General features: G+C 42.1%; 2 protein-coding genes across 5 annotated transcripts in view; one reads left to right on the top strand and one right to left on the bottom strand.

The window, feature by feature from the left end:
- The first annotated feature begins 303 nt into the window (after positions 1–303).
- zcchc2 (zinc finger CCHC-type containing 2) lies at positions 304–23,784 on the top strand. Of its 2 annotated transcripts, none has more exons than XM_023950304.1 (14): positions 304–1,305; positions 5,148–5,268; positions 5,429–5,499; positions 5,837–5,908; positions 6,061–6,161; positions 13,426–13,529; positions 16,218–16,280; positions 17,041–17,095; positions 17,177–17,300; positions 18,541–18,608; positions 18,690–18,772; positions 19,804–19,920; positions 19,992–21,485; positions 21,655–23,784. In XM_023950304.1, exons 1-14 carry the CDS (start codon positions 520–522, stop codon positions 21,714–21,716), a joined length of 3,321 nt encoding a protein of 1,106 aa, XP_023806072.1. In that variant the 5' UTR covers positions 304–519; the 3' UTR covers positions 21,717–23,784. The 2 variants fall into 2 exon arrangements, with proteins under 2 accessions (XP_023806072.1, XP_023806071.1); XM_023950303.1 differs by having other exon boundaries at positions 17,174–17,300.
- The window catches only part of ift74 (intraflagellar transport 74), a 32,377-nt gene continuing 29,552 nt past the window's right edge, over positions 22,159–24,983 (bottom strand). For all 3 annotated transcript variants that reach the window (XM_023950305.1, XM_023950307.1, XM_023950306.1), the window contains exon 20: positions 22,159–24,086. In XM_023950305.1, the coding sequence (XP_023806073.1) occupies positions 23,974–24,086 (113 nt within the window). In that variant the 3' untranslated portion in view covers positions 22,159–23,973. The remainder of the gene's footprint in view (positions 24,087–24,983) is intronic.

The following is a 24,983-nucleotide window of genomic DNA, read 5'->3' as shown; positions in this document are numbered from 1 at the left end:
TTTGTGAAAAACAGTGTGCACATTTGTGAGAAACACTTATTGTGCATTTGTAAAACATTTAGTGTGCATTTGTGAAACACAATGTGTGTGTTTGTGAAACACAGGGTGTGTATTTCCGAATTTATTTTTCGCGTTTGCATAAAATGACATTTGTGAATCGGAGCGTGTGTATTTGTAAAACCGGTTGTGTGCATTTCTGATTATTGAGACTGAAATAACTCCATAAAACTAGTCCTGAACCGTTCTCTATCTGCCGGTCTCGCCCAGTAGTTCCATCAACAGCCGCCAGGTGGCGACAGGCATAAGACATTCGCCGCACTCTCTCAGCAGAAGAAGACGGTAACTTGCGAAAAAAAGACATCATTAGCTTATCCGCGTCAGATTATTAGTTAACTGAAAAAACACAGTAAAAAGGACTTGCAGGTGCGTTTGTTTTCAGTATTGCGAATCGGTGCTAGTTGTTAATAATGCATATTTGCCCGTCGTTTACACTTTAAAGACTATTTTGCAACGCTGATAATGCTGAAGATGAAGCTACAGATGAGAACGGGCGAGGAAAGGGGCGACAAGACGCCTGACGACTCTTTAGATCCGTCGAAGCCCCGACTTGCTCCCACGGCGACATCTTCCTTGATCTTCGAGAGGCTACAACAGCCACCTGGACCCCGTAAACACGCAACACAACTGGACAAAGAGACCGTTTTCGAGTGGTTCGGCCTACATTCAAACCCCGCTAAGCGGATCGAGTTCATGTGCGGGCTGTTACATATGTGTCAACCCTTGGAACTCCGTTTTCTGGGATCCTATTTAGAGGATCTTGCGAGGAAGGACTACCACGTTTTAAGAGATCATGAGTGTCGAGCGAACACCCTGAGCGAGGTGGGGATGCTGACAAATGCGTTGGACCCAGTGGTGCGGTCCAAACTCTTGGTCTTCCTCTCGCTACTTGGCTCTGACAACAGGGAGTGTGCTGGAATACTCTCCCGGGTACTGAACAATGTAGACCTGGCGTTGTTCTACAGAAACTATGACTATTCCCTCCCTCCGTTCAGGGACCCTCTCCCGCAGACTTTCTACCCTCCGTATCGTGAGCCAGAGAAGGAGCCCTGCGAGCTTTCCGCTAGCGACACCACGGCGGAGGCTCTGGAGCAGCTGGCGCTGCTTTTTACCATGGCCTCGCTTCACCCAGCCTTCCATTTCCACCAAAAGGAAGTTGTCCGCGGGCTGCTGGAGAAAACCGAGCTGCTGCTGGAGGAGGAGAGACGGCAGAGGCAGCTCAGAATAAACGCCCAGACGGCGACCACGGTACTAAAAGCAGCAACATTTTTCAGATTTTCTGTTAGACACGGATACCTCAACGTGTTATCGTTAGGTGGTCATCGGACAAAGAATGTTTTTTTTTTAACCAATGCATAACTATATAGTACGTATCTATTTTTATGTCCTATCAAAACTTAAGGAATTTTTCTAAGGATTTGAAATTGGAAACGTTCCTAAAAGTAGAAGCAGCTAGCAGCTAATTCTAGCAGAGCATGCTAACCTGGAACAAGCTAGTAGGAGCTAAAGCCAAAGGCTGGAATGGCTCACGGTCACGGGTGCATGTGTTCATTTTGAAGGTTTCAGACAGGTCTACAAAAAGTCTGTTTTCACAATTTCAGAAGTAAAAAATGCAAATGTTTCTTCTGTGTGATTTGAATCATATCTACAAATAGATTTTGCTAGCTAAAGTAGGGTTACTCACTTGTATGAAATACGCTTGTAGTTGTTACTACAAACTACAGTCGGCGGACTACCAGCTACCTGCTCCACTCCATTCTGATGCATTCACATGTAAAATATATTTGATGGATATACATCCTCATTTTTCACGTCCAGGCTGGCATCTGGCTCTAAACTGTACGGCTGGATGGCTCAGATTTTGCTTGTTTGGGTTGTGAGGGGCTGTCAACTAGCAGGACAGTATAAACAAAGGGACGGAGTTCTAGGGCAACAATTTTTTTTAAACTACGAGATCGTAAGTCAGAAATTTAAGAGTTTTTATTTCGTAAATTTACGAAGGACCCACTTCGTGGGTGATGCTTTAAATCTCGTAATTTTACTTTTTCTTTTGGTGACCCTTAAACTCTGTCGTATGTCCACAACGCCGATGTGAAATTGCAGAAACCATGTCCTAGACAACGACAGTTTTTTTATTTAACCTAAAGTTGGCATAATTATAATTATAAAAACCACTGGGAAAGCTTTTAAAAATAGATCTAAGGCTACGTTCACACTGCAGGCTGAAACGACCCAATTCCGATATTTTTTTTTCTTTTTTCGCAGGACTTACAGAAGCAACTAGCAAGTACAATAATAGTGTTGATTTGGAGATGCAGCCATTGTTAGACGCTACCTAAACTATGATTCTGATGCTAATGAGCTGGCGACGCACGGACCACTTTAATGTAGGACAATATTTTCATGGAATGTACTTTAAGATGTGGCAGATAAATACAACATAAATACATAATAAATACACATTGCAGAGCCGGTGCTGTTCTTCTTAGACTACGTTCACACTGCAGGCTGAAACGACCCAATTCCGATTTTTTTTGCCCCTGTATCTGATCTTTTCATGACAGTCTGAACGACACAGATCCGATCTTTTGAAATGTGACCCAGGCCACTTGGGTATGTGGTCCTGAATCCGATACATATCCGATCTTTTGAAATGCAACCTCTGTCTGAACGGCCAGGCCACATGTATCCAACCCGTTGATACGCAACAAACGTCATAATTCTGCGTTGAAGTAGGCAGGAACGAGAACATAAACATCAACGGACGATGCTGCTGAGACCAGTCAGTGGAAGGGAAGCGAGGTCACAGATTTGATTCACATTTGGGGTGACAGCTCTATTCAGGCCAAACTCGAGGGCTGTTATCGCAACTGGGCAGTTTTTAAAAAAAAATTCCAGCACAAAGGCCGAGCGTGGTGTTCAACTTTTCCCGCGATGACTTTTATTTTCCCTTTCCAACCTTAGTCAGAAGCGAGAGGGAGACCTTCTCCAGGGCTGAAGGCGGATCCTTCTTCGGGGTTCACTTCCCCGTTCGGACCCTCAGATTCTCCAGAGCGGGTTAATAAAGAGTCAATAGCACTTCTTCTGGGGCAAGCCTTCTTTAGTTATCGTTCTCCTTCCTCCGTAACACACCACATGAATGCCCTCCCCCAACACACCTCCGCTGCCCCCTCTCACTCCCTCCTGTCGCTGCACGCTCTCTCTCCTATCTCTTATAGACATGTGCGTGGCTCCAGCACATACACATTCCTAGCTCCAATGCCTTCTTAAAATGAGAAGATTGTATTTGTGCTGGCTCCTTTGTGAAAGTATAATGCAAAAAGAGCTCTGCTGTTGACAGCACTGTTCTTGACATTCATTGTTAACGTTAGCCACTTCCGCAAAAAACGTGTGACGTCATTCACCGTTGAGTACTCTTCAGGGCATGCGGGTCACTTCTGGGTAATTTCACAGTCACACAGGAGATCACAAAAGTTCGCATTTAACTGGAAATGTGAACGGCCTTGCAAAAAAATCTAATTTATTCAAAAAATCGGAATTGAGCATTAAGCCATGCAGTGTGAACGTGGCCTAAAGGGAATCAGAGTTATACTTTATGTTTACAATAATTGCATTACAAAAGGGATATATAGTTCTACAAATAACAACTTTGACATATTTTACTTGTGACGCAGATGCAAGTTCCATTTAAAATAAAACCCACACTGTGTCATAAGATCCCCCTGCTGCAGCAGATTTACGTGAATTAAAAAGGCACCAAAAGCCAAGTCAAATGTTTCTATCAGTATAGATAGATGAAGCTTTTACCATCATCTTGCTATGTTGTCTGACATGTTAAAAATCCAAACACAAAGGACAAATCTTAATAAACTAAAAATGAAACTAACCACAACTACAAACCCTAAATTTTATTCAAATGGTGTCCTTTTTTTCAAAGCCAAAGAGTCACAATGGAGGAATGGATGGAAGAGCAATATAGGGAAAATAATATTCAATTAAATATTTAAATGAATTTTGGATGCAGTAGTTTGATTTATTTCGTAATTCTTGTTTACTATTTAGAAGAATTGGCTACTTTAGTTTGACGGTCAATTTTTTTCTGCATTTGGTCACTGTAAATATGAGCTTGGCATGTACCATCTCAAAATACTTTTTACTCTTTTAAAGGTATTTGCCGAAATTATTGACAGCTAAACTGTAAGCCTGTCGGGGATTGTTGGTAGTTAGTGAGTTTTTGCCCTTTTTATAGATGGCATGTTCAAAATGAACCTTTTTTCTAGTAATTAAGACACTCCCTTGTGTATTTCTGGTGTGGTTATTGGGATCAAAACCTGGTCATGTCCAAATGTGGCGCCCTTAATTAGCCAACACCATTTTGTTTTCTTTAGTTTGCTGCTGGATGAGTGTATTTTTTGTAGTTTTTATGTTTTTTTCTTACATTGCTTAAATTCTTCATGTTTTAATTGATGTGCTTGTAATTCAGTCTTGGATTCAGTAGAAAAACAGATCCCTGTAGGGTTTTTTTGTGTCACTGTGCAGGCCTGCACATTATAGGTGAAAATTATCGTCATTGAGATATCATCTTCTGCGCTACGCAAATGGTATAAATTAAATTTACGGTACCATAAATGGTACCGTAAATCCTTACACGCATGTTAAGACAATCTCATGAAAGCTTAATGAATCAAACCAGGCCTTATACTCAATTGACCAATCAGATGGACCCATTCATGTTGCTGACCAATCAAATGGGGCCTTTTTATGTTAAATGTCTGCCCTCCGTGTAGACGTGGGTCTGGAGGATAACTTAAGCTATGTTGACATTTATTTAAAAAACTGTTGCAGAAAAATGGAAACAAGGTATTAGTTGTTTTTTGTTTTAAGTTTTGTTCATGTACTGCAAGTCATATCGCAACAACAAGCTATTATTTGCAACCTTAAGTTTTCATTTGAAGTGACAAAGATAAGAAGCATTCTGCCATTTTTACAAACATTTAAACCTAAATGTAGAAAAAGTATTTACTGATATTAAATAATTTACTGAAATAATTTATGAACTAACTCTTAGTAATTGTGGTTGTGATCTCCAGGAGCTGGTGGGTCAGCAGGAGGAATACATGCCCTCCTCCGTGCCGGGTCTAGGAGAGTGTACAGCCTCCCACGTTGCTTGTCAGAACCGACGGCCCAGCCGGTGGGCAACACAAAGAGAAGGTGAACAGAAAAGTTATTTTTCTTGTTGGTTAGAGTTGTCTAGTCCTGTTTTAAGACCCCTGGAAACAAATCATGGAATTTAAGTCCTCCATAAAAACATTTCAGTCAACTTCTCATGGATGAATGATTGTTAAACTAGAATTCTTATTTGCTCTTACAGCAGTGCATATTGAAGGGATTGTGCTCAGTAGTGTCTCTCGGACCGGAGCCGACAAGGAATACAACTTTGAGGTGAGTTAATCGGACGCGAAAAATGTTATGTCAGTGGTCAGTAATGTTTAAAGACCCACTCCTATGTTGGTGATGCTTTGAGAAGGCTTTGTCTTAAGGCACTGTTATGGTAGGAAACACAAGTATACTATCTGATCACATTAATTTCCAAACACTAGCCATGAACCCTGACTCTCACATTAGAGAAGAACTTTTACAAATGGATCCGAGAAACATCGCATCTGTGCAGATACAGAATGTAATTTCCTTTCACATTATCTTAATAAACTGCATGCAATTCTTTTCTGGGTGTTCTACTATCTCGTGCTGATGAAAACCGTCCTCTGCTGTGTTTCAGGTGAAGTGGTCTGACTCCTCCTCAAGTCGTGTGACCAAAACCCACCATGAACTCGAGAACTTCCTTCTTAAGGTTTCTGTTTTTATCTGATCATTTTTTCAAGTCAAGTATCATTTCATTTGTCAGTTTCGATGATGTCCTGACTTCATCCATGAACAGGAAGTGGATGATCTACCACAGAGTGTTTATACAAACATTGGTCTGACTTTCTTGTCACTTTGCAGCTTCCAAAGGATCAGACCACAGAGTCTTTTGAGAAGAGTATTCTGATACTTCTGAACCAAGGGGACCAGTATGAGAGCAGGGAGGTGGAGAAAAACCTCAGGTAGGCTCACACCTTCTCACCCATACCAGATGCAGGTCTACTTAATGTTGAATGGTAAACTCCATCAAGGTTTAGTGTCTTTTATTTTCAGCTACCTAGGGGCAAACCTACCCGGAAACAGCTGGAAACTGAACTGACTGAAAGCTGCCCTACAGACTACAAAACAATGCATTATGGGACATGTGTCCTGATGGTTTTTGTAGTGGAGTGATTAATTAAAATAATTTAAAATACCAATTCATTACAAAAGGCTACATACATCACAAAACATTAAAATAATCATAAATTATATAATAACACAGATCATACTAACAAACTGGTCGCGCATGTGCGTCTGGATGTAAAATTCAGTCGCACACTCTCAAATTTTGGTCGCAAAATGCGACCAATTGCTCGCAGTCTGGAGCCCTGTTCTGGCTTCTGCTTTCCCCGGCGACTCTCAGAACGAGGAGTGTCTTCTCTTTAGATGAACTGCGGTTTCTGTGGTCACTTCATTCTGTTATTCTGACTTCTCCAGTTCAGACCCGTTTCCTATATTTAGTACATTCCTATTCTGTGCTGCAGCACAGTTCAGTGGATAATAACTGAAGGCTTTTGTCGGCCTCTCTGAAGCATTCAGAAAGGAAGAGTTTTTTGAACAAATATAATAGTAAATCACCTTAAATGGAATTTTTTTATGGGTTACAAACATAAAAAACTCATAAAAACGATCTATTACAAGATAAAAGATTTATTTCAAATCAAAATTTCCATAAAATGAAAAAAATATAAGTATACACAGGACTTTAAAAATAGGATTTGAAAGGGGAATGGAGGCAGCTTATGCTTATTATTAGCTTAGTGAATAAGTCAACAATTAGTCAACAAGCTTATTGACAAAAAAAAAACATCAAATATTTAAACTTAATGGCAGTAATGGCTGAAGTGTCCGAAGGCCTGACACTGTTATTCGGAGCTACCTAAGAAACTGCTTTGGTGAATTTCCGGTACCTGTATCAGCAGGACTTTCATTTAGGCGGAAAGGAAACTCAGGAAAGTGAAACCTATCGGCCTGTTTTCTGGTGACTCCACCCTCTGGTTATCTCCCTGTTTACAAACTCAAAGGGCTTCATAAACCTACTCTGTACATTTGGGTATTTCAAAATAACACAATATTTTCAGGCTCTTATCATTATGACTTCACACTCATACTTGCGTTATCACTAGTTCAAATAAAGATGATAAAAAAATAGGACTGGACAGAGCTTATTTGTAGGGCGGTGCGATTAATCAGTTTTACTGATAAATTTGGTAACATCTGGATTTTAATTTATTTTAAAACTATTTACACTTGAGCTTCTCATGGCTCCTAGCAAAGAGGAGCTTGTTCCCAAAACAGGAATGGTTTCCTCAGTTCTATTGAACTGGTTCAGTTTTGTGACTTTCAAACTTGGAGCAACAAATTGCAAGCTGGAAAATCTGTTTGAAGACTGTTGCTACCAAAAGTGGAAGTACAACAAATTTGTTTTAAAACCTGAAACAGAGACTCTCTGTCAAGTGTGAGAAGTGTTTCTCTCTACGAGATGTTCAAGCTTGCTGCAGCTCACTAAATATGGCGTTTCATTGCCGCCATAAAGTGAAAGGGCGTATAGACAACTGAGCAGGTGTATTCAGGAACTGAGTGAGTGAACCTTCCAACCTCGCAGGTGCAATTCTAACTGAGCGACCCCGCATTTTAAAACGGCACCCCTGCAATCCTAACTGAGCTGTGATCTTCCGCGGTCACTTCCCCTTTGCGGCCTCACCAGGATTTGCGTGCAGTGTTAAGGGGGCGTTTTTGTTACTTGGGGGGTGGTGTTCAGGGATGTGTTTGTCACTTGGGGGCGGAAACCTTTTTGGTTGATCTGATTGGTCAAAATTTGTCAAATTCGGCAAGGCAGCAGGCGGGACTTTCATTTTTCAGAGCAGGGGGGGCTAACAGGCGGCTGCTCTCTGCCTTTTGTTATATTTTCTATATACAGAACTTTCACAACCGTAAGGCGAACATAAAAGTCTTACATTTTCTCCAAAATGTACGAAGCGGCCCTATTGTTTTGTTGTGTGACTTCGGTATAGAGGACCTAGAAGAGAACAGCGTGAGAACGGTACAGGGAGAGGTGAGGACGTGAAAGAAACCCCCCCCCCCCCCCCCCTCCACACACACACAGTGCAAAGGTGCAGATATGTGCATAATGCAGAACAACTTTGGAAACCCTGGAAATGCAAACAGACACGATTATGAAGCACAGTTTAAACTGAAAGCTATCAGCTACGCGGAGTAAAATGGGAATCAAGCAGCTGCAGTTCGGTCCCTTGTGGCAGCCGGATCGCTGCATGTCTGCATTCACAGCTTGAAATGAACAATTCTGATTAAAAGGAAAAACAGTGATCTTTTTTCTTTAGAAAATGCATTTGTACTTCACTCTCTGTGTTAATACAAAAAGATTAAGATACTTGCTGACACATTTGAACATTTATCAGAAGAGTTATTGAGGCCGGAAGTCCGAATCTGTGAAGATCTTTCTAACTTTACCAAACCTCAGCTGCCAGAGAATTTAAAATAATGAATCCATGGTTCGCAAGTGAGGTCGCTGGCAAACAAACTCTGACAAGACAAGAAGACGCAGCAGCAGCTGAGTTTCTGCGGAAACAAGGCAAGGCTGCTTGGAAGATCGACTCGAGCGCAGGAGCTTCCAGCAGATGACAATGAAAAGCTGTCCATCCTCCGCTCCTTTTTTTTTTTTTTGTAAATATCTTTTTATTATTTTTAAACACTTGAACAAAGTTAGAAGCATTGAAACAGTATATATTGAATGAAAAACAAAAGAAAAGAAAAACTCAATATAAAGAGGTACGTAGAGTTTGTTAGTTTGTTGCTGCCACAAGAAGAGCTTTTACTAGTTTTTGGTCCGCTTTATGTACAGTTCCCTTTAAGTAACCCAGATCAGGGCTCCAGACTAACTTTGGCCCCCAACTGAAAATTTTAGGGGCACAACCAGAAAATTTAGGGGCGGATCCCGTAAATCAACATGCAAACCAAATCTACTCATTTCCACTGTATTACTAATAAATACTTTAATAACATATTCAGAAATTACACTTTGCTTTTTCAAATTCAGTGTCACATTTTATTCTGCACTTTTGAAGATGCAACAATAAGGTAAACTGACAGAAGAAGGTAAACTGTAAAAGAACGGGCGCTGTTCACTGGAGATCAGAACAATCGATACAGATACCAGAGACCAGAGAGATGCTCAAAAACTGATGGAAATTCATGTTTGAATTTCCATCAAGATGGACAATAAGCGTGTTTGAGATCACCCAGGTGAACTCAACGCTGCGCAGATCACCTGTTGTGTGATGTATGTTTTTGTTTTTGCTCCAACATCACCTGTCAATCATCACAAAAATATCAGGAGAAAGGGGCGGGAGCAAGACCCCAACCTACCAAACGCAGCTGGAAATTTAGGACTGCACTGACTGAAAGCTGCCCTTATGACTACAAAACAAAGCATTATGGGACATGTGTCCTGATGGGTTTTTGTAGTTGAGTGATCAATTAAAATAATTTAAAATACCAATTGATTAAAATTAGGCTACATCCATTACAAAACATTCAAATAAATATAAAATATATAATAAAACAGATCATACTGAGGGGAAGAGGCATATTAAAACTAAATTGAACACCAACTACCTGTTCTCCTTCAGTCTCGCTACAGATTGGCCTTCACCACCACCCCCTCCAGCAGAGTTGCTGAGTTTTAATAAGTTTGGTGGTGTTATAAAATATCTTATTTGGTTTTTTCAAGCAAAGTCTCGCACGAGCGAACTATGCCACACTTTTGGACTGTAGAACTAAAGCTGGGGCTGACGCGTCTGCCTGCACTGATCTCTGGAGCAGCACTGCAACGAGACGAACTCTGACAATGACGAAAGGGAAGCTGGCATGATTGAAATCTAGCCCAGCTATTCATTTCAGATGCAGAACGTGAGGACTTTGATGGATATTTGGATGCTGATTGATGACTGAAAAAATAAATCTCAACCAACTCAATTTTTGCGATTGCTGCCTTTTTAAAACACACACCTGCATGCATGTTTTACCAGTGTGTGTTAACGTAAAAAAAAAAAAAAAAAAACTGAAACTAGGAGAGTAGTGTGTTATGGGAAATAATTTGGCTTTAATTGCGTGTTTGTGGGTCTTTAACTCTCACAGTTAAAAATGTCGGCTCTTTGTGTCAAACCTGTTCGCCACCCCTGTTTGTAGAGGCTTTAAAAGAAAAAAAAAACGGCGGATGTAACCTGGATTAAAAGGTTGACCAATGACCCAAGACCAAGGTAAGAAAGTTCGGCGGGTTTTTTGTGCTACAAGTTGTGAAAATCACTGCATTTGTTACCGTTTTAATCCATATTACAGCTACTGTTTTTTTTTTCTATTAAATCCCCAAAAAGAAAGTCGCTGCTGCCTTGCCAGACTTGACATGCAAATTTTGGCCAATCAGATCAACCAGAAAGGTTTCCGCCCCCAAGTGACAAAACGCCCCCTTAACACTGCGCGCAAATCCTGGTGAGGGCGTAGAGAGGAAGCGACCGCGGTAGATCACAGCTCAGTTATGATTGCAGGGGTGCAGTTTTAAAATGCGGGGTCGCTCGGTTAGAATTGTGCCTGCGTGGTTGGAAGGTTCACTCACTCAGTTCCTGAATACACCTGCTCAGGTGTCTTTACGCTATTTCTCTTTATGGCATCAATGAAACGCCATAACTAAACACCTGCAGCATTGTTTTACAAACAATTTAACTGCTTGTAGTTCCCAAATGATATGTCAAAGTAAAATAGTTTTTGTTAAATATATTTTGTCATTTGTAATTTTTGTTTAAAGTCCCCTTTAAAGTCCCCTTTAACTATGAAAATAGTTTTTTTTTGTTTTTTTATTTGAACATGTCATTGTTTTTATGAAGAGACCAAATGTAATAAATTATTTCATTTTTGCATTTCTGAGTAATTTTCCTTTTAAATCGCTGTCAGTCAAACTGTCGCAAAGACACTCGGTTTGAATTAATGGGCTGTTGTGATGTCACAATTCTGATTTACCCCCTCCAGCTTGCACAAGCTCAGGTGCTGGGGAAGAAAAGATGGCACATTGCCATATTTAAGTGCGTCCAAGGCTGGATTTTGTTGTTGGCTGCATATATTTAAAATCAAACTTAAAGTTATATATCCTAATGTGTTCTCTGCATTTGTGTTCTCTCTCTGAGCGACTTTTAAGGCTTGCTTAGTTTCCCGCAGTAACCAGAGAGGGTGAAAAAACAACAATAAAATCAGGGGACCCTTTTTGTTTTTGCCTCAACAATAATAAAAATATCATAAAGTTCAAGAGGCCTGAGAAGGCTGGGTCCCCATCCAGCAGCGGGTCTCTGTGTGCGACCCCCCCCATCCCCACCCCCCCGGCAAACACAAAATCCCCCTGCGGCCGCGTAGCAAATAAATACAATAATTACAACACAATATTCTTTATTAACAAATAACAGTAACAACTAACTACTACCTATCTAACTAATGAACTAACTATAGAGGTGACCACGTGTATGTGTGTCAGCGCGCTGCGTGTGTAGGAGGAAGGCGTGCATGTTGATTCTTCTGCAGCGGACCGCTCTCGAGCTGCACACGAACCTTCACCTGTGCTCTCTGGTACAGACATCTTCTCAGAATATTATATATTACCCAGTAATAAATGAGACTGCAGACACTTTCACCTTTCCAGTAGCCATTAAGCCACTACCCATGAAGAACGCGGGGCAGGAGGCTCCGCCTTTGTTTATACAGACACGTGACTTTGCGCTGCACAAAATAGTTCCCAAACAAAACATGTAGTGATATTCACTCCCACTAACAGTGCGCGTTCATGTTTGGTGTAATGGAGTGAAGGAGAACAGTAATTAAAGGTTTCCCCCAGAACAAACACTGTCTGTCTGGGAGTTTTGATCACCGCTGTGATGAAGCAGCAAGAGTCGCGATGTCTGGACTCTTGCGAACCCCCCCAAACATAAAATCTTCCGGCGGACGCTTGCGAGTGCGCACAGCCTGTAATGGAAATGAATACATTGGAAATTAATAATTAGAACGCAATAAATTTGTCGTATTTCCTCGCGAGACTGAAACTTCTGTTGTAGAATGAGGATGTGTATGTGCTGCTGAAACCGCGCGGGTGTGTGTAAGAAGACGGAGCGTGCACAGTGCAAGAGGGAGTGAGAGGCACGGCGCAGGGAGTGAAAGAGAACACTAATAAAAGATTTCCCCCAGAAGCCCTTGAAGTCTGAACACAGGACTAGCAGAAAAAGTAAATTATCAGCAAAGATGAATGTGTTTATTATAGTTCCAATCACGCACCATATGCAGAACTTTGAAAAAAAAAAGTGCGGTGATCGTCACAACCCCTAACTTCAATATTGCTGCCATTTTTGTTGCACTGCTAATGTTAGCTTGGGGGTGTAAAGGGCTGTAAGCTAGTGGGAGACCATGTAAACAGGGAGTTCCTAGTTATGGGTGACAGGAAATGGGGGGCAGGCTTACTCAGTGCAAACAGTAATGCCCACAACCAAAAGGTAAATTTATGATTAACTCCTGCTGCTCTGTGGAAACTATGCCCTAGTATGACATAGTTTTTGAACCATAATTAAAAAAAACATTGGGAAGCTTTTAAAATGGATCAAAAGGTAATTGGAGTGGGACTTTAAGGATAGATTTTGGAATAGTTTCGGAATTGCATCAGTTGGACTTGACTGAAAGCATGTAGAAACTGTTCATGGCTGCTCAGATGACAGCACATGAACGGAAAAATCTGCTAAAGTAAACTAGCTAAAGGAAAGGAAACCCTCTGTAGCAATATGGATTTCAATTATTAAAAAAACAACAATAATGGTCAATGTGGTTTAATATGTGTGATTGCTATAGGAAAGAGTCTACAGAAGGCTCCAAACTCCTATTATTGATTAAAAAACAGTTTTGAGTGGAAAGAACAGAATTTCTTCTGTTGACATGTTTGGATCACAACTGAATAATCCCTGTTCTGTTGACTTAAACTCCAGAAATATTTTAGAATACTTTAGTAGCTCAGCAACAACTTCAGTGCTTTAAAAAACTGTTTTTATGTGTAAATGTTGGTCTCAGGTGGTCTTGATGTGATGTAGAACAGCAGAAGTGTTGATCCATGTGGTTTCTGCCGCCCCCTCTGTCCTCCTGCAGGGAACGGTTTCTGTCGGCTCCTCCGCTCTTTAAACAGACCAGGAAGGTCTGCAGCTTCTTCACCTGTGACTCAGCTCACTCTTCTAAACCTACTTGTTCCATATGTGAGTATACAGCTCCATATTCTTATATTGATCTGCTGCAGAGGTCAAAACATATTTACTTATCACTTGATGCTGTTAATAAATGTCACCAAAAGTTGTTGATCCTTAAAAAAGTCCTTTTCACTAATAACATTTCCCAATTCCGAATGGATACTTTTTCCCAGTGGTGTTTTAATTTGATTCTAATTTTGATTATGACGTTTTTAACCAAAATCTCACAACCTAAATATCTTAAAAAGCCATGTTTTATGTCTATCGGAAGACCTCTACAGCTCAGCTGAGCTGAGTAGTGGTTGGTGCGCAAAGGTCTGGTACCCATCTAAACCAAATCCCTGAAGGCAGGTACGCTCTGGACAGTCTGTCGCAGGGCCGATGGAGCTGGAGCGGTCCCGATCACTATGCCGGTTCGCAGGAGGCGAGTTAGCGGCAGACAGACCCGCTACTGGATGGGGAGGCAGTTTGCTCGGGCCTCCTGAACTTTATAACATTTTTCTTATTTTTATTAAGTCAATAATAAAAGACGTCCCCTGATTTTATTCTTGCTTTTTTTTTACCCTCTGTGGTTAATGCGGCGGGACATCAATTTTCATTATAGGTGCATTTCCACTGTGAGAGACAGAATCTGAAGAAACATTCAGAAATCACGTTGTACGATTTTTTTTTTAAACAATTTATTTTGTATATTACTGTGACAAATAAGTATTTGATCACTTGAGATAAACAACTTTAACATTTGGTACAGAAGCCTTTGTTAACAACCTACACACTGCAGCAGGGATTTTGGCCCAGTCCTCCATACAGATCTTCTCTAGATCTGTCGGGGTTCGGGGCTGTCGCTGAGCAACACGGAGTTTCAGCTCCCTCCAAAGATTCTCTATTGGATTTCGGTCTGGAGACTGGCTAGGCCACTCCAGAACCTTGATATGCTTCTAACGGAGCCACTCCTTGGTTTTCTTGGCTGTGTGCTTGAGGTCATTGTCATGCTGAAAGACCCAGCCACGACCCCTCTTCAGCGCTCTGACTGAGGTAAGGAGGTTTTTGCCCAATATCTCACAATACAGAGCCCCGTTCATCCTCTCCTCAATACAGTGCAGTCGTCCTGTCCCCTGTGCAGAAAAACACCCCCAGAGCATGATGCTTCCACCCCCGTGCTCTCACTCCCTCCTTCGGCTGCAGCTCCCTGCTCTTTCTTACACATGCGCTCGGTATTAGCACATTCACATCCTCAATCTACAACAGCGTTAGAAATAAGGGGAAAAAATGGTTGTCCTCCAGACAACCTGGCAAGTAATATTTGGTTGTCCTCCCCAATTTTTAGTTATCCTTCGATACCAATATTCAACAGCAGCGAAACCTACTCAGATGTCACTACTTACATCTTTATTTCTTCTATACATCTAATATCAACTGCCTCTTATGATGGACATTTAAAAAAGTCTTTAAATATTAAAAACAAAAATTTACTAAATATTGAAGCATCTGGTTACACAAAGTATTGCCATGTAAATCAAATACTGTTACGGTCAAATGAAAATGCTTTATCTTACCAGAAAATTGATTACATTAACCAACACTGGAACCTAATGAGTATTTTCTATAAAATTGTGTAAGTATACCTAAAATTGTATCTTCTAACAATAACAAAAAAGCAATATAACAACAAATATTAACTTTATTTAGCCACAGAAACCCTGTTGAAGTCTAAATAAAAAAATATTTCATTCATTATTTAAACTAGAAAAATTTTGACCAACTGAACCATTTGATGCTGAGAAAAATAATTAAATTGCTAAATATTAAATGTAAATTGATCTCAAACATTAATATTTTTTAGTCTGAACAAATAGGTAAAAAACATTGTTCTGATTTTTTTTTCTAAACAATGGATTTTTTATTTATGATCTCATAAAGTGCAGCTTTTTTCCTGCATTACCGGCTGTCTTTATGTCAAATACTGACCCCAACTAAACCACCGGCAGACAAAGAATACATTTATGGAAAATAAAGACACATCATCAAAATGTCTACAATAGTTCATAAAGAATGACATTATTAGCATGAGCTGAGGAATCTAAAGGCACACGATGGTGTTGCATAATCCAGGCAGGGTTTGCAGTGCCCTGCGTGCCCCGCTTCACCTGGCAGACTGAGCCCACCACCCCTCCCCTTTCGTTCTCACATGCAGCCGCGCGTGTGACAGGAGATGGGAACACGCAGCTGCAGCTGCAGGGGACGGTAATTCACAGTTTCAGGATGTTTTCCCCTGTAATAATCAAAGAACTCGAATCTTATTCGCACACTCTCTAATAGCTTAAACAAAAAGGCCATGCATATTTTTAAAAACTGTCTTTGAACATTTTCAATGCATAGTAATTTGTTTCTGTAATATTTCTTTTTGTAATACATGCACCAACCCCTGGCATTCTCGTTGTTATGACTATTGTTCTTGTCATACATATTTGTTCTATTTGTTCTGAACAATAAAGTAAAAAACAAAACAAAAAAAACCTCTGTGATAGGACAGATAAGAACCAATAGTGGACTAGATTTATTTTCCAAGCACTACTGCGCCTGGCATCGCATTGCGCCCGCCCCACTATTTGAGAAGCACTTCTTTAGGGGTATGTCATCAAATTTCCTTTATTTTTTAATTTAATTTGATTCATTTTCAATTCTTGTTTCCAACAGGCCACTGCCAGCCAAATAACGCATACCACCAAGACTGCTCAGACGCCTCCAGTCAGGAGGAAGGTGAGCTCTGCAACCTCATTTCTGGTTACCTGAGAGAAAGAGAGCAGACAGAAATGAAAGAGTGATTTAGGAGGTCTTGTGATGCTGAATGATGCTGAACTGGAAGCAGCAGACGAGCTGGTCACGGAGTTATTATGGTCCCACCCTGATCCTCTTTTTGTCTTTTGTCAAAGTGTCCACAGGGTATTTTAACTATGATGATGCCGTTTTTAGCCCAAAAAGTTGTAGTTTTCTAGGACATTGTTTCTGTGGACCTGGAGAAGTTCATTAATAAATTCACTCCTGAGTTGTGGATGGGACTCTTTCCCACGAGATTGCAGGGTCTCCCACTCCCAAGCTAACATTAGCGGTGCAACAAAACTGGCAACCAAAATGAGACCCCAACAGTTTTACGAGGAAAACAAAGACGTAAATGAATAATTTTTGTTGCGGCATCAGCAGGGGAGCCTGCAGCCCACCCAGCATAGCTTCTATATCCCAACATTTTAAACATCATTTTCTTTTTTATTTAGCTCATGATTCTCAACGATTTGCATAGAGAAAAACTCAAGTTAAGCTACATTCTCTTCTCAGTGTTAGTGGATTCTTCCGGCCATCTGCTGGTTAATTCTCTAAGCTTTTTTAATATATAAGATCAACTTTCTGCCCTAAATAAAATTTAACAAAATCAAAAACATATTTTTCTTTTCTTCCCAGGAGTTATCTGCTGCAGATAACTCTGATTAATGTAGATCTAATTAGTGTTTACTTTCCTCCTCAGAGCCTTACGTTCAGGGACACAAGAAAAAAACCGGATCCAGGAGTCCTTGTCCTCTGTGAGCATCAGCACGTCTGTTAATGTAAAGAAGAAAACACAAACTCTGCCTCTGATTTCCATATGATGATCTGTCCAGCAGCTTTCTCAATGCCAAAGGTTCCCAAGTGGACACTCGGAGGGGGGGCCATGCTGTGGAGGTTAATGGTCCAGCAGAGTGGAGGAAGAAGAACTGTTCACCCAGGGGGAGCCATGAGAAGGAGCAGGTGAAGGCAGTAGGGATAAGATTTTCACAAATATGTCTCATTTTGTTTCTTTAGTAACATGACCAACATGAGTATGAAAAGTTTTAGACTCCATCAAAAGCTGAACCTAACTCAACACTGCCTGCGTTCATTCATTGTGTTTTCTTGACGCGCTTATTAAGGCCGTGTTACACAGCCATTGTTTTTGTTCAGTTGAGAATTATGCACATTATGCATATTTTACATAGTTTATAAGCAAATATTACGTAAACATGTATGCGATTGTGCGGGATTTTTGCGAAATGCATACACAAACTTGTGTCTTTCCACGACCATTTTGAAGGATGTCTAATTGACTTTTCACGCATACGGAGCACATATCATGTAATTGATGCACGACTCACTAGTGAATTGCATATAAACAACACAATAATCAAACGCGGTTCCTGTTCTATCTTGATTTACGTGTTCTTTGTGTGGTGATTTTTGACGTTGTTCATTCGTGATTAGTATTTTTCCCATGAATATGTTCTCTATTTTTCTTCGTATACAGTATTTACATATGACCAGCTTTCTTCCGTGCAATATGCGCAAAATGTACGTAGTGGGTGTATGACACAGCCTTTCAAAGCTGGAGAAAAAATTTATTTAAATTTTAAAGTTTATTACAGCAGTTATTTATGGTTAAAATTCAATATGGTCTGCACCACTGCTGGTAGATGCAGTTGCTTGTTTGGCTCCTCTGAGACGCACCGACACAGCGGCTTATTGGTCACGTGACTTTTCCTGCGGACAGACGCGAGTTCCACTTTATGAGCTCAACACTTATGCCGACGCATCACTAGGCAAATGTATTCCTGTAGATCCTGCTGTGAATGCGTTTGTTCAAGTAGTTTGAACAAACGCTGTGCAGGAGTTTTCTGCTGTTTGTTATCACAGATATGTCATCTTTGTTGAAAAGGATAAATCCTAAAAAAACTTTAGTTGATGGAGAGCTGTGAAGAATAGAATCCTCCTCACCATGGATCAGTTCCATAAAGACCAGTTCATGATTGTAGAACCTCTGGTGTGTTTTGATCTGTGTGACGCTGTTATCAGCGTGAGCTGATGGAGCGCCATCTCCTAGTTAGGCTTGGAAAGGTGTGCGGCTTTAGCATCCTAAATTCAGTAAACTTTACTTGTTTGCTGCCTATCTCCAATCACGAGGAGTAGAGTTTTTCTCTGGTTCTTGGCACCCACTCTCAATTCTGAACCTTTACAGTATCGTGAATCAGAGAAGAGGAGCCACGCCGTCTCCAAGATGAAGAGCAGAGTCCAGCCTGCAGACAGGTTTGTGCTGTTATAAGGAGTTGGCTCCTTCTGCTACACCGCTATGTTGTTAATGTTGTGTCTTTTACACCATTTCTGCAGGGAAAAGGGCGGATCAAAGGGCAAAGGAGGCGTCTTGGTTACCGTTGGTAACCTTGCAGCAGCACGGTCACCTCAGAGAAAAGGTGAGCTTACGGGTTGACTGAATGAAGGGAAGGACATGGAGGATTGTATTATCACTTGATACACTTGGGTTCAGAAAATGTGTTTCTTGGAATCAAAACATCAAATATTTTTTAGGGCTGCAGCTATCGATTCTTTTTGTAATCGATTAATCTAGCACTTAATCGATCGATTAATCGATTAAGATTAAAGATTCGCTCTGATGCAAATGTTACTTTTGGTGTTTTTAAGTTGTTAATCTGATAAAACGATTTGTGTGTGTTTTTGAACAACCAAAACAAATCTTGCATAACAAAAATGATGTGGTTGTAAAATGAACAAGCATTTGATTTTAAAGATTCGCTCTGATGCAAATGTTACTTTTGGTGTTTTTAAGTTGGTCTTGAGAAGTAGCGGAGCTAGAACATTTTGTATGGGGGGGGCAGAAGACTTTGAAAGGGTGGCACAACACCAAAATGGAAGGCCATTAAAAATAAAATAATCAGAAAAACATATTTGATCATTATCATTGTTTATATTTCGTGTAAAAATAATGCTTTTGTTATTTTTGCAATGCTTAAAGAAGCCTCGCGGTCCGCCAAAAGGCGAGCTACCGCCTGTCCCAGACCCTGCCTCTTGGCGCCCGCTCGGCGTCCCCTCCGCGGCCCGCGCTGGTCGCCGCGGAGGGGGCGCGGAGCGGCTGACGCCGCCCCTCGCTCGCTGCCGGCGGCACACGCGGGTATGCCAGCTCTATTTTGCAGTAGAGACACTGCACTTTGTTCTCTTCTTTATTAAGTGTGTAATGATCCCACACTTAAGACAATTTCTGCCGTTTTTTTATAGATCTATTCTCTGCCATCGCGCCAACTAAATTCAAAAGGTCCGTGTGAATAAACGGTCCATGTGACACAATCAAATCCCTGCGCCGCGCGTATAGTGCGCGTCATTGGAATTTAACGAGGCTTCGAGGCAGAGATTTTGCCTCGAGGAATTTTTGTAATCGAGTAACTCGAGGAATCGTTTCAGCCCTAATATTTTCAATGCCTTCTTTCAGGGGGCGTGTCTGTTCCTGACACCTGCGGCGACACGTCGTCAGAGAGCTACAGCTCACCGTCCAGCCCCCAGCACCGCGGCACAGAGAGCCTGGACAGCGAGGACGATAACAACAAAGGTGAAGCGTAGACACAAACAAGCTGCACTGAGCCAAACTGAAGCGCTGACTCCATCGCTTCTTTTTCTCAGACACAGACAGCCATTCGGATGACGGCGGAAAGGGTGGCGCTGCCGCTGTGTACTTCACAGATCCGGCTGTGGTGGACGGGGTCCACTGTCTGTCTTCCAACAACCTGAAGCCTCAGATGCAGACCCTCTGCTCTGAGACCGACGGCGAGTTCCCCCCCCTGTCCTTCATAAACCCTGTGTCCTGTGTTCTTCCCAATGGAGCCGCTGACTCACCAATCCCAGTGGTCTCTCCCCCAGCTCAGAGCCTCGTTCCTGACGGAAAGGCCCTTGAGGCAATGATGGTGCAGATGTCTTTAGCACCTCCAGCTGTCCAAGCCCCAGGTGCAGTCGGAGACCCCGAGAAGAGGGAGGTGGTGCTCCCCTTCGGAATCTCACCGTTTGGGCTCCACCCTCCAGCCAATCTGGGGGTGCACCCCCTGGTCCAGAGGTTCAAAACAGCCCTGCCTCAAAGCCCCTGCTGTCCTGAGGGAGCGCCAGAGTCCAGTCCCGCAGCCTCACACCCGCCTCCCGTCAGAGCCATGAGAGTCATGTCCCCTGGGCCTACCTCCTACTCCTCCCCCCTGCTGTCCTGCCAGGACCCGGTCAACGTCAGCCCAGGACTGGCTGCTCTGCCACACGTGGACAGCTCCCCCGTCCATGCCAGAGGGCACGGCCCAACCCTGCCCTCTGGCATGCCTTCTTCTTACAGCATCCCCCTGGTACCCAGCTCTGTTCTGCCCTCCGTTGGAGCCCCCATGGTGCCGGGAGTGGCCTCCTCCGGACCTGCCCTCACTCAGAGCCCGGGCCCTGCCCGCAGCCACAGCCCCTCCCTCGTTCACAGCTCCACACAGAGTGACTGTTCCTCCCACAGCAGCAGCACCGCCCCCACCACCACTGGAAGCCCCCTAACCCTCCAGCAAAGCCAACCACTGCCCCCCCAGCAGCAGCAGCCCGCAGGCTGTGGAACATGCGGCTGCCACAACAACTGCGGCAGTCGCGGCGGCAGCAGCGTGAGCGCCGCCTCCGGCTGCCAGGCTCCTTTCTACTTTCCTAGCCACCAGATGGCGACGCGCCACGTCTTCAGCGTTCATCCATCTCTCTTCCAGCTCACCAACCTGTGCAGCAACAGCTACCTCACCCAGCCCCCCCCTTCCCACCAGGCCAACGGTGCCGCCACCCTGCCGCCGTTTTTTGCCACGGCTCCACCCCCTGCGTCTCCCTACCTTCAATCTCACAGCCACTCAGACATGATAGGCAGCCAGGTGGCGGCGGTGGCATCTGCCGCAGCTGCTGCTGCCAACTACAATATCCAACAACAGCTGGCTCCAGCAGCGTCCTTCTGCCAGAGAGTCTACCAGCACATTTACCCGAGTCCTCTGGGGATGCTGCCCCTGGCTGCTCTTGCAGGAGGCGGAGTCAACAAGAAGAACGGCAGCATTTCCTGCTTCAACTGCGGTGTGAGCGGCCACTACGCTCAGGACTGCAACCAGCCTTCCATGGACTCCAGCCAGCAAGGTGGAGCTCCTTTTCTGTTTTCAAAATAAAGTCCAGTTTTTAAATAACGCTGATCATTAGTTTTTTAGCGTCATAAACTATCAGATTTTTCTTTATTAGAAAAGATACCTTTTCATTTCTCTGTCATGTCATTGGTCACATCCTAAACTCAGCTGCGTATGTATTGCAGGTGGTTTCCGGCTCAAGTACGCGGGCTCCCACGTTTCAGAAGCTCTTGACAATGCTGACTAAACGGAAAAATGAAGAGTTCTGCCCCCCCCCCCCTCCCCCCTCCACAGGTACTGCGCGGGAGTGGCTCCCTGAGGCAGCTGTCCTGTCCTCCAGCAGAGTGACCTACAAGGGCTCAATGGACAAACCTGACATGTGCCTGACAACTGTCTCGTTTCCATGGAGATGACTCGAAACATGTCATTCATGTGAAGCCTACTCCCCCTCCCCTCCAGCTTTTTGATATTTTTGCACTGAGGGTTGGAACACATTAAATTATTAATTATTAGAAAGTTAAGAGTATTTTGGTTTTTACATGAGACTCTAGTGTCAGTTCGAATGTTCTTAATACACTTATTTCAAAAGGAGCCTATTTATCCTTTCTCCTCATGATTATTGTTTTGGATTTTATCGTCTTGTACAGGTGTTTTCAAAAATCAAAAAGACTAATGGAAGCAAAACAGTGTTTTTTTTTTCTTTTCTCGATATTACTGAAATGAATGTACACCTTCTCGTGAGGAATTTTAACTAAAGTCTCGAGCATTGTTTGCCACTCATACAGAATGTTTGGAAGGTGATTGCTGCTCTGGAATTATTATTATTTTTTTTAAATCTCGATGAATGCACTAAAGCATAGCATGAACTGTAACAGCATTATCTTTTCCTTTTTGCTGAATAAAAGCAAACTGCTGTTTGTTTTTGATATCCTTTAGTGCAGCCAGTTTTTTATGTGTAATATATTAGAGTGAAAGTGATTTAAATTAAGCTACAAATGAAGATAACTACACTTACCTGCTCATCCTTCAAATCCATGTTTGTGGTGGAGGAATTTTTTAGAAGGAAATGGTTTATCTTGAAGGAATTGCGCCCCTTTTTTCTCTTGGATGATTTCTCCAGCAATGTTATAAAACTAAACATTTCAGTTTTTTGGTTTTATGGTAACTGAAGCAGCAGCAATGGCCTGTGTAGATGGTTCTGCCTGCAGGACGGCGCCACATGCCGTAGCAGCAAAAATCCCATCACAGTCAAATATTTTAAGCACACTGACAGAAATCCCCTTCCTTTTTTTAAGTTTTCTGGACCTGCTTGGAATGAGAGATTTATTTGATATCTATATCTAGATAAACTTGAAAATACAACACTTGATTAGAGTTAAATTTCCTGAGTGGGAGGAAGTGGTGTATTTGTGTGTGATTTTTAAGAAAACATGTCTTGTAACAAAAAAAAATAAACTGTTTAGTTTGAAGGAACCCTTCAGTGACATTTATTTTGAAATATTTCATCTGCTGTAATGAATTCATAAACCTGACAGTTTAACCCTTGTGCTATCTTAGATGACCCCACCCTTACATTGACGTGTTCCCCCTACCATGACAAAGGTGGATAAAGGTGGAAAGATTTCATGTAATCCATGGACACCAGTGAGGTTCACAAATCATTGAAGAAAAAAGGTTCAGCGCACTGTCTAGTGGGTTTAGATGACCCAACTCCCAATGTTAAAGTGCCTAGGATAGCATAAGGGTTACAGGCTTGATGAGGTAATCAAGCAGCTTTTTAGAGTCTGCAAAATGTGAGAAGAGAAAGTTTCACAACTAGAGCAGCTGTTATTGGCCTCCAGTCAGAAAGTTCCAATATGTCATATTTGCAGTAAAAACATTTAGAGTCTGTGGTGATGATCGGACAAAAAGTAGAATGTTCATTTGCCTCAGTTTCCACCATCTTTCTGTGTCTTATTTTGATGTGCATCAAATGCTTCTTTACCATGAAGATACTTTTATTCTGAAACTCTTTTCTGTTCCATCACATTTGCTTTTTTTCTGAGTGGAGACTTAACAATCAAGGTCTGGAACTGGACGGGTGGAGGAAGGTGGCGTTCCGAACAAGCCGTCAAGTTGTGATTGTGTGTAAAATGCTGTAGTGTACACGCGCATAAAGGGGGCGCTGCTGCAATCCTCAGCTGTAATGTTTACTGTAGTTTGATGCCCATGTACTGGAAAAAGGCTGAATATATTTCTAGAGTAAGTTGGATTTTATGCAAATGATTTTTTTCTCCCTGTAATTAAAAGCAATAAATATAAAAACAGGAAGTGAACTTGAGTTCTAGTTATTTTGTTAAAATATGCCTCAAATAAGAAATTTAGTTGAAAAATTAAGAATATATTTGTTATCAATTTGAAATAAAGCAGTGACTGCATGGACAACACAAAACATTCCTAAGTCAGATGTTTCCTGCTTGAAGAAATGAAACATGAAGAATGACGTGGAGACAGCTGGCTCCAGCTCAGCTCTTGTTCTGCAGGGACTTTATCAGCATGCTGTTGTAGTCAGCCAGCTGCTGGGAGACATTCTTGGCCACGAGGGCAAAGTCGCTCTCCCGGGTCTTTGAGGCGATGACTGCAGCAGCAGTTAAGAAAACAGCAGGAGAGGACACACGCTTCACCAAATGAGGTTTTAGAGGAAATGCAGGAATGACGGCAGATGAAAGGAGGGGCTGGTAGGAAAGTGGACAAGATGTTGAAAGAAAAGGTGGTGATGGGAATTTTTCTTATGATTGACCCTTGTGCTATCTTAGATGACCACACCCTTGCATTGACGTGTTCTCCCTACCATGACAAAGGTGGATAAAGGTGGAAAGATTTCATGTAATCCATGGACACCAGTAAGGATCACAAATCATTGAAGAAAAAAAGTTCAGCTTACTGTCCAGTGGGTCTAGATGACCCAACTCCAAATGTTAAAGTGCCAAGGATAGCACAAGGGTTACGAGGAGAAGATGAGGACGACAAAAGGTCCAGGAAAGTCAGCAGACTGCAGGCTTGAGGGTTAATAGAGTGGAGGTAATAGGTATTTGACTTGATTTTGTAGGTTTCCTTTGTTTAAAAAGAAATAGACAGTCTGTCATCTTAATGTTTGGTTCATTTGAACAGCGAGGAACAGAAAATCACAGAGAACATCAAGAATGCGTCATTGAGTGAAATAAGTATTTGAACTGAACTGAAGACACTCGTTCACAGAATTAGTCCATCAGTCAGACTCTAAACTCTCCAGCATGGGAAAGAATAAAGAGCTTTCAGTGGATGTAACCCTTGTGCTATCCTAGGCACTTTAACATTGGGAGTTGGGTCATCTAGACCCCACAAGACAGTGCCTTGAACCTTTTCTCTTCAATGATTTGTGATCTTCACTGGTGTCCATGGATTACATGAAATCCAAGGGTTAAAAGATGTCATATTTTCCATATGACATCTTAGTCAGTGTGGACCTGAATTTCTTCTGATATGTGCAGAAACC

Source organism: Oryzias latipes, chromosome 20, assembly GCF_002234675.1.
Source record: "Oryzias latipes chromosome 20, ASM223467v1".
NCBI classification, from domain to species: domain Eukaryota; kingdom Metazoa; phylum Chordata; class Actinopteri; order Beloniformes; family Adrianichthyidae; genus Oryzias; species Oryzias latipes.
The sequence above is the reverse complement of the archived record's forward strand: the minus strand, read 5'-3'. Positions and strand labels throughout refer to the sequence as shown.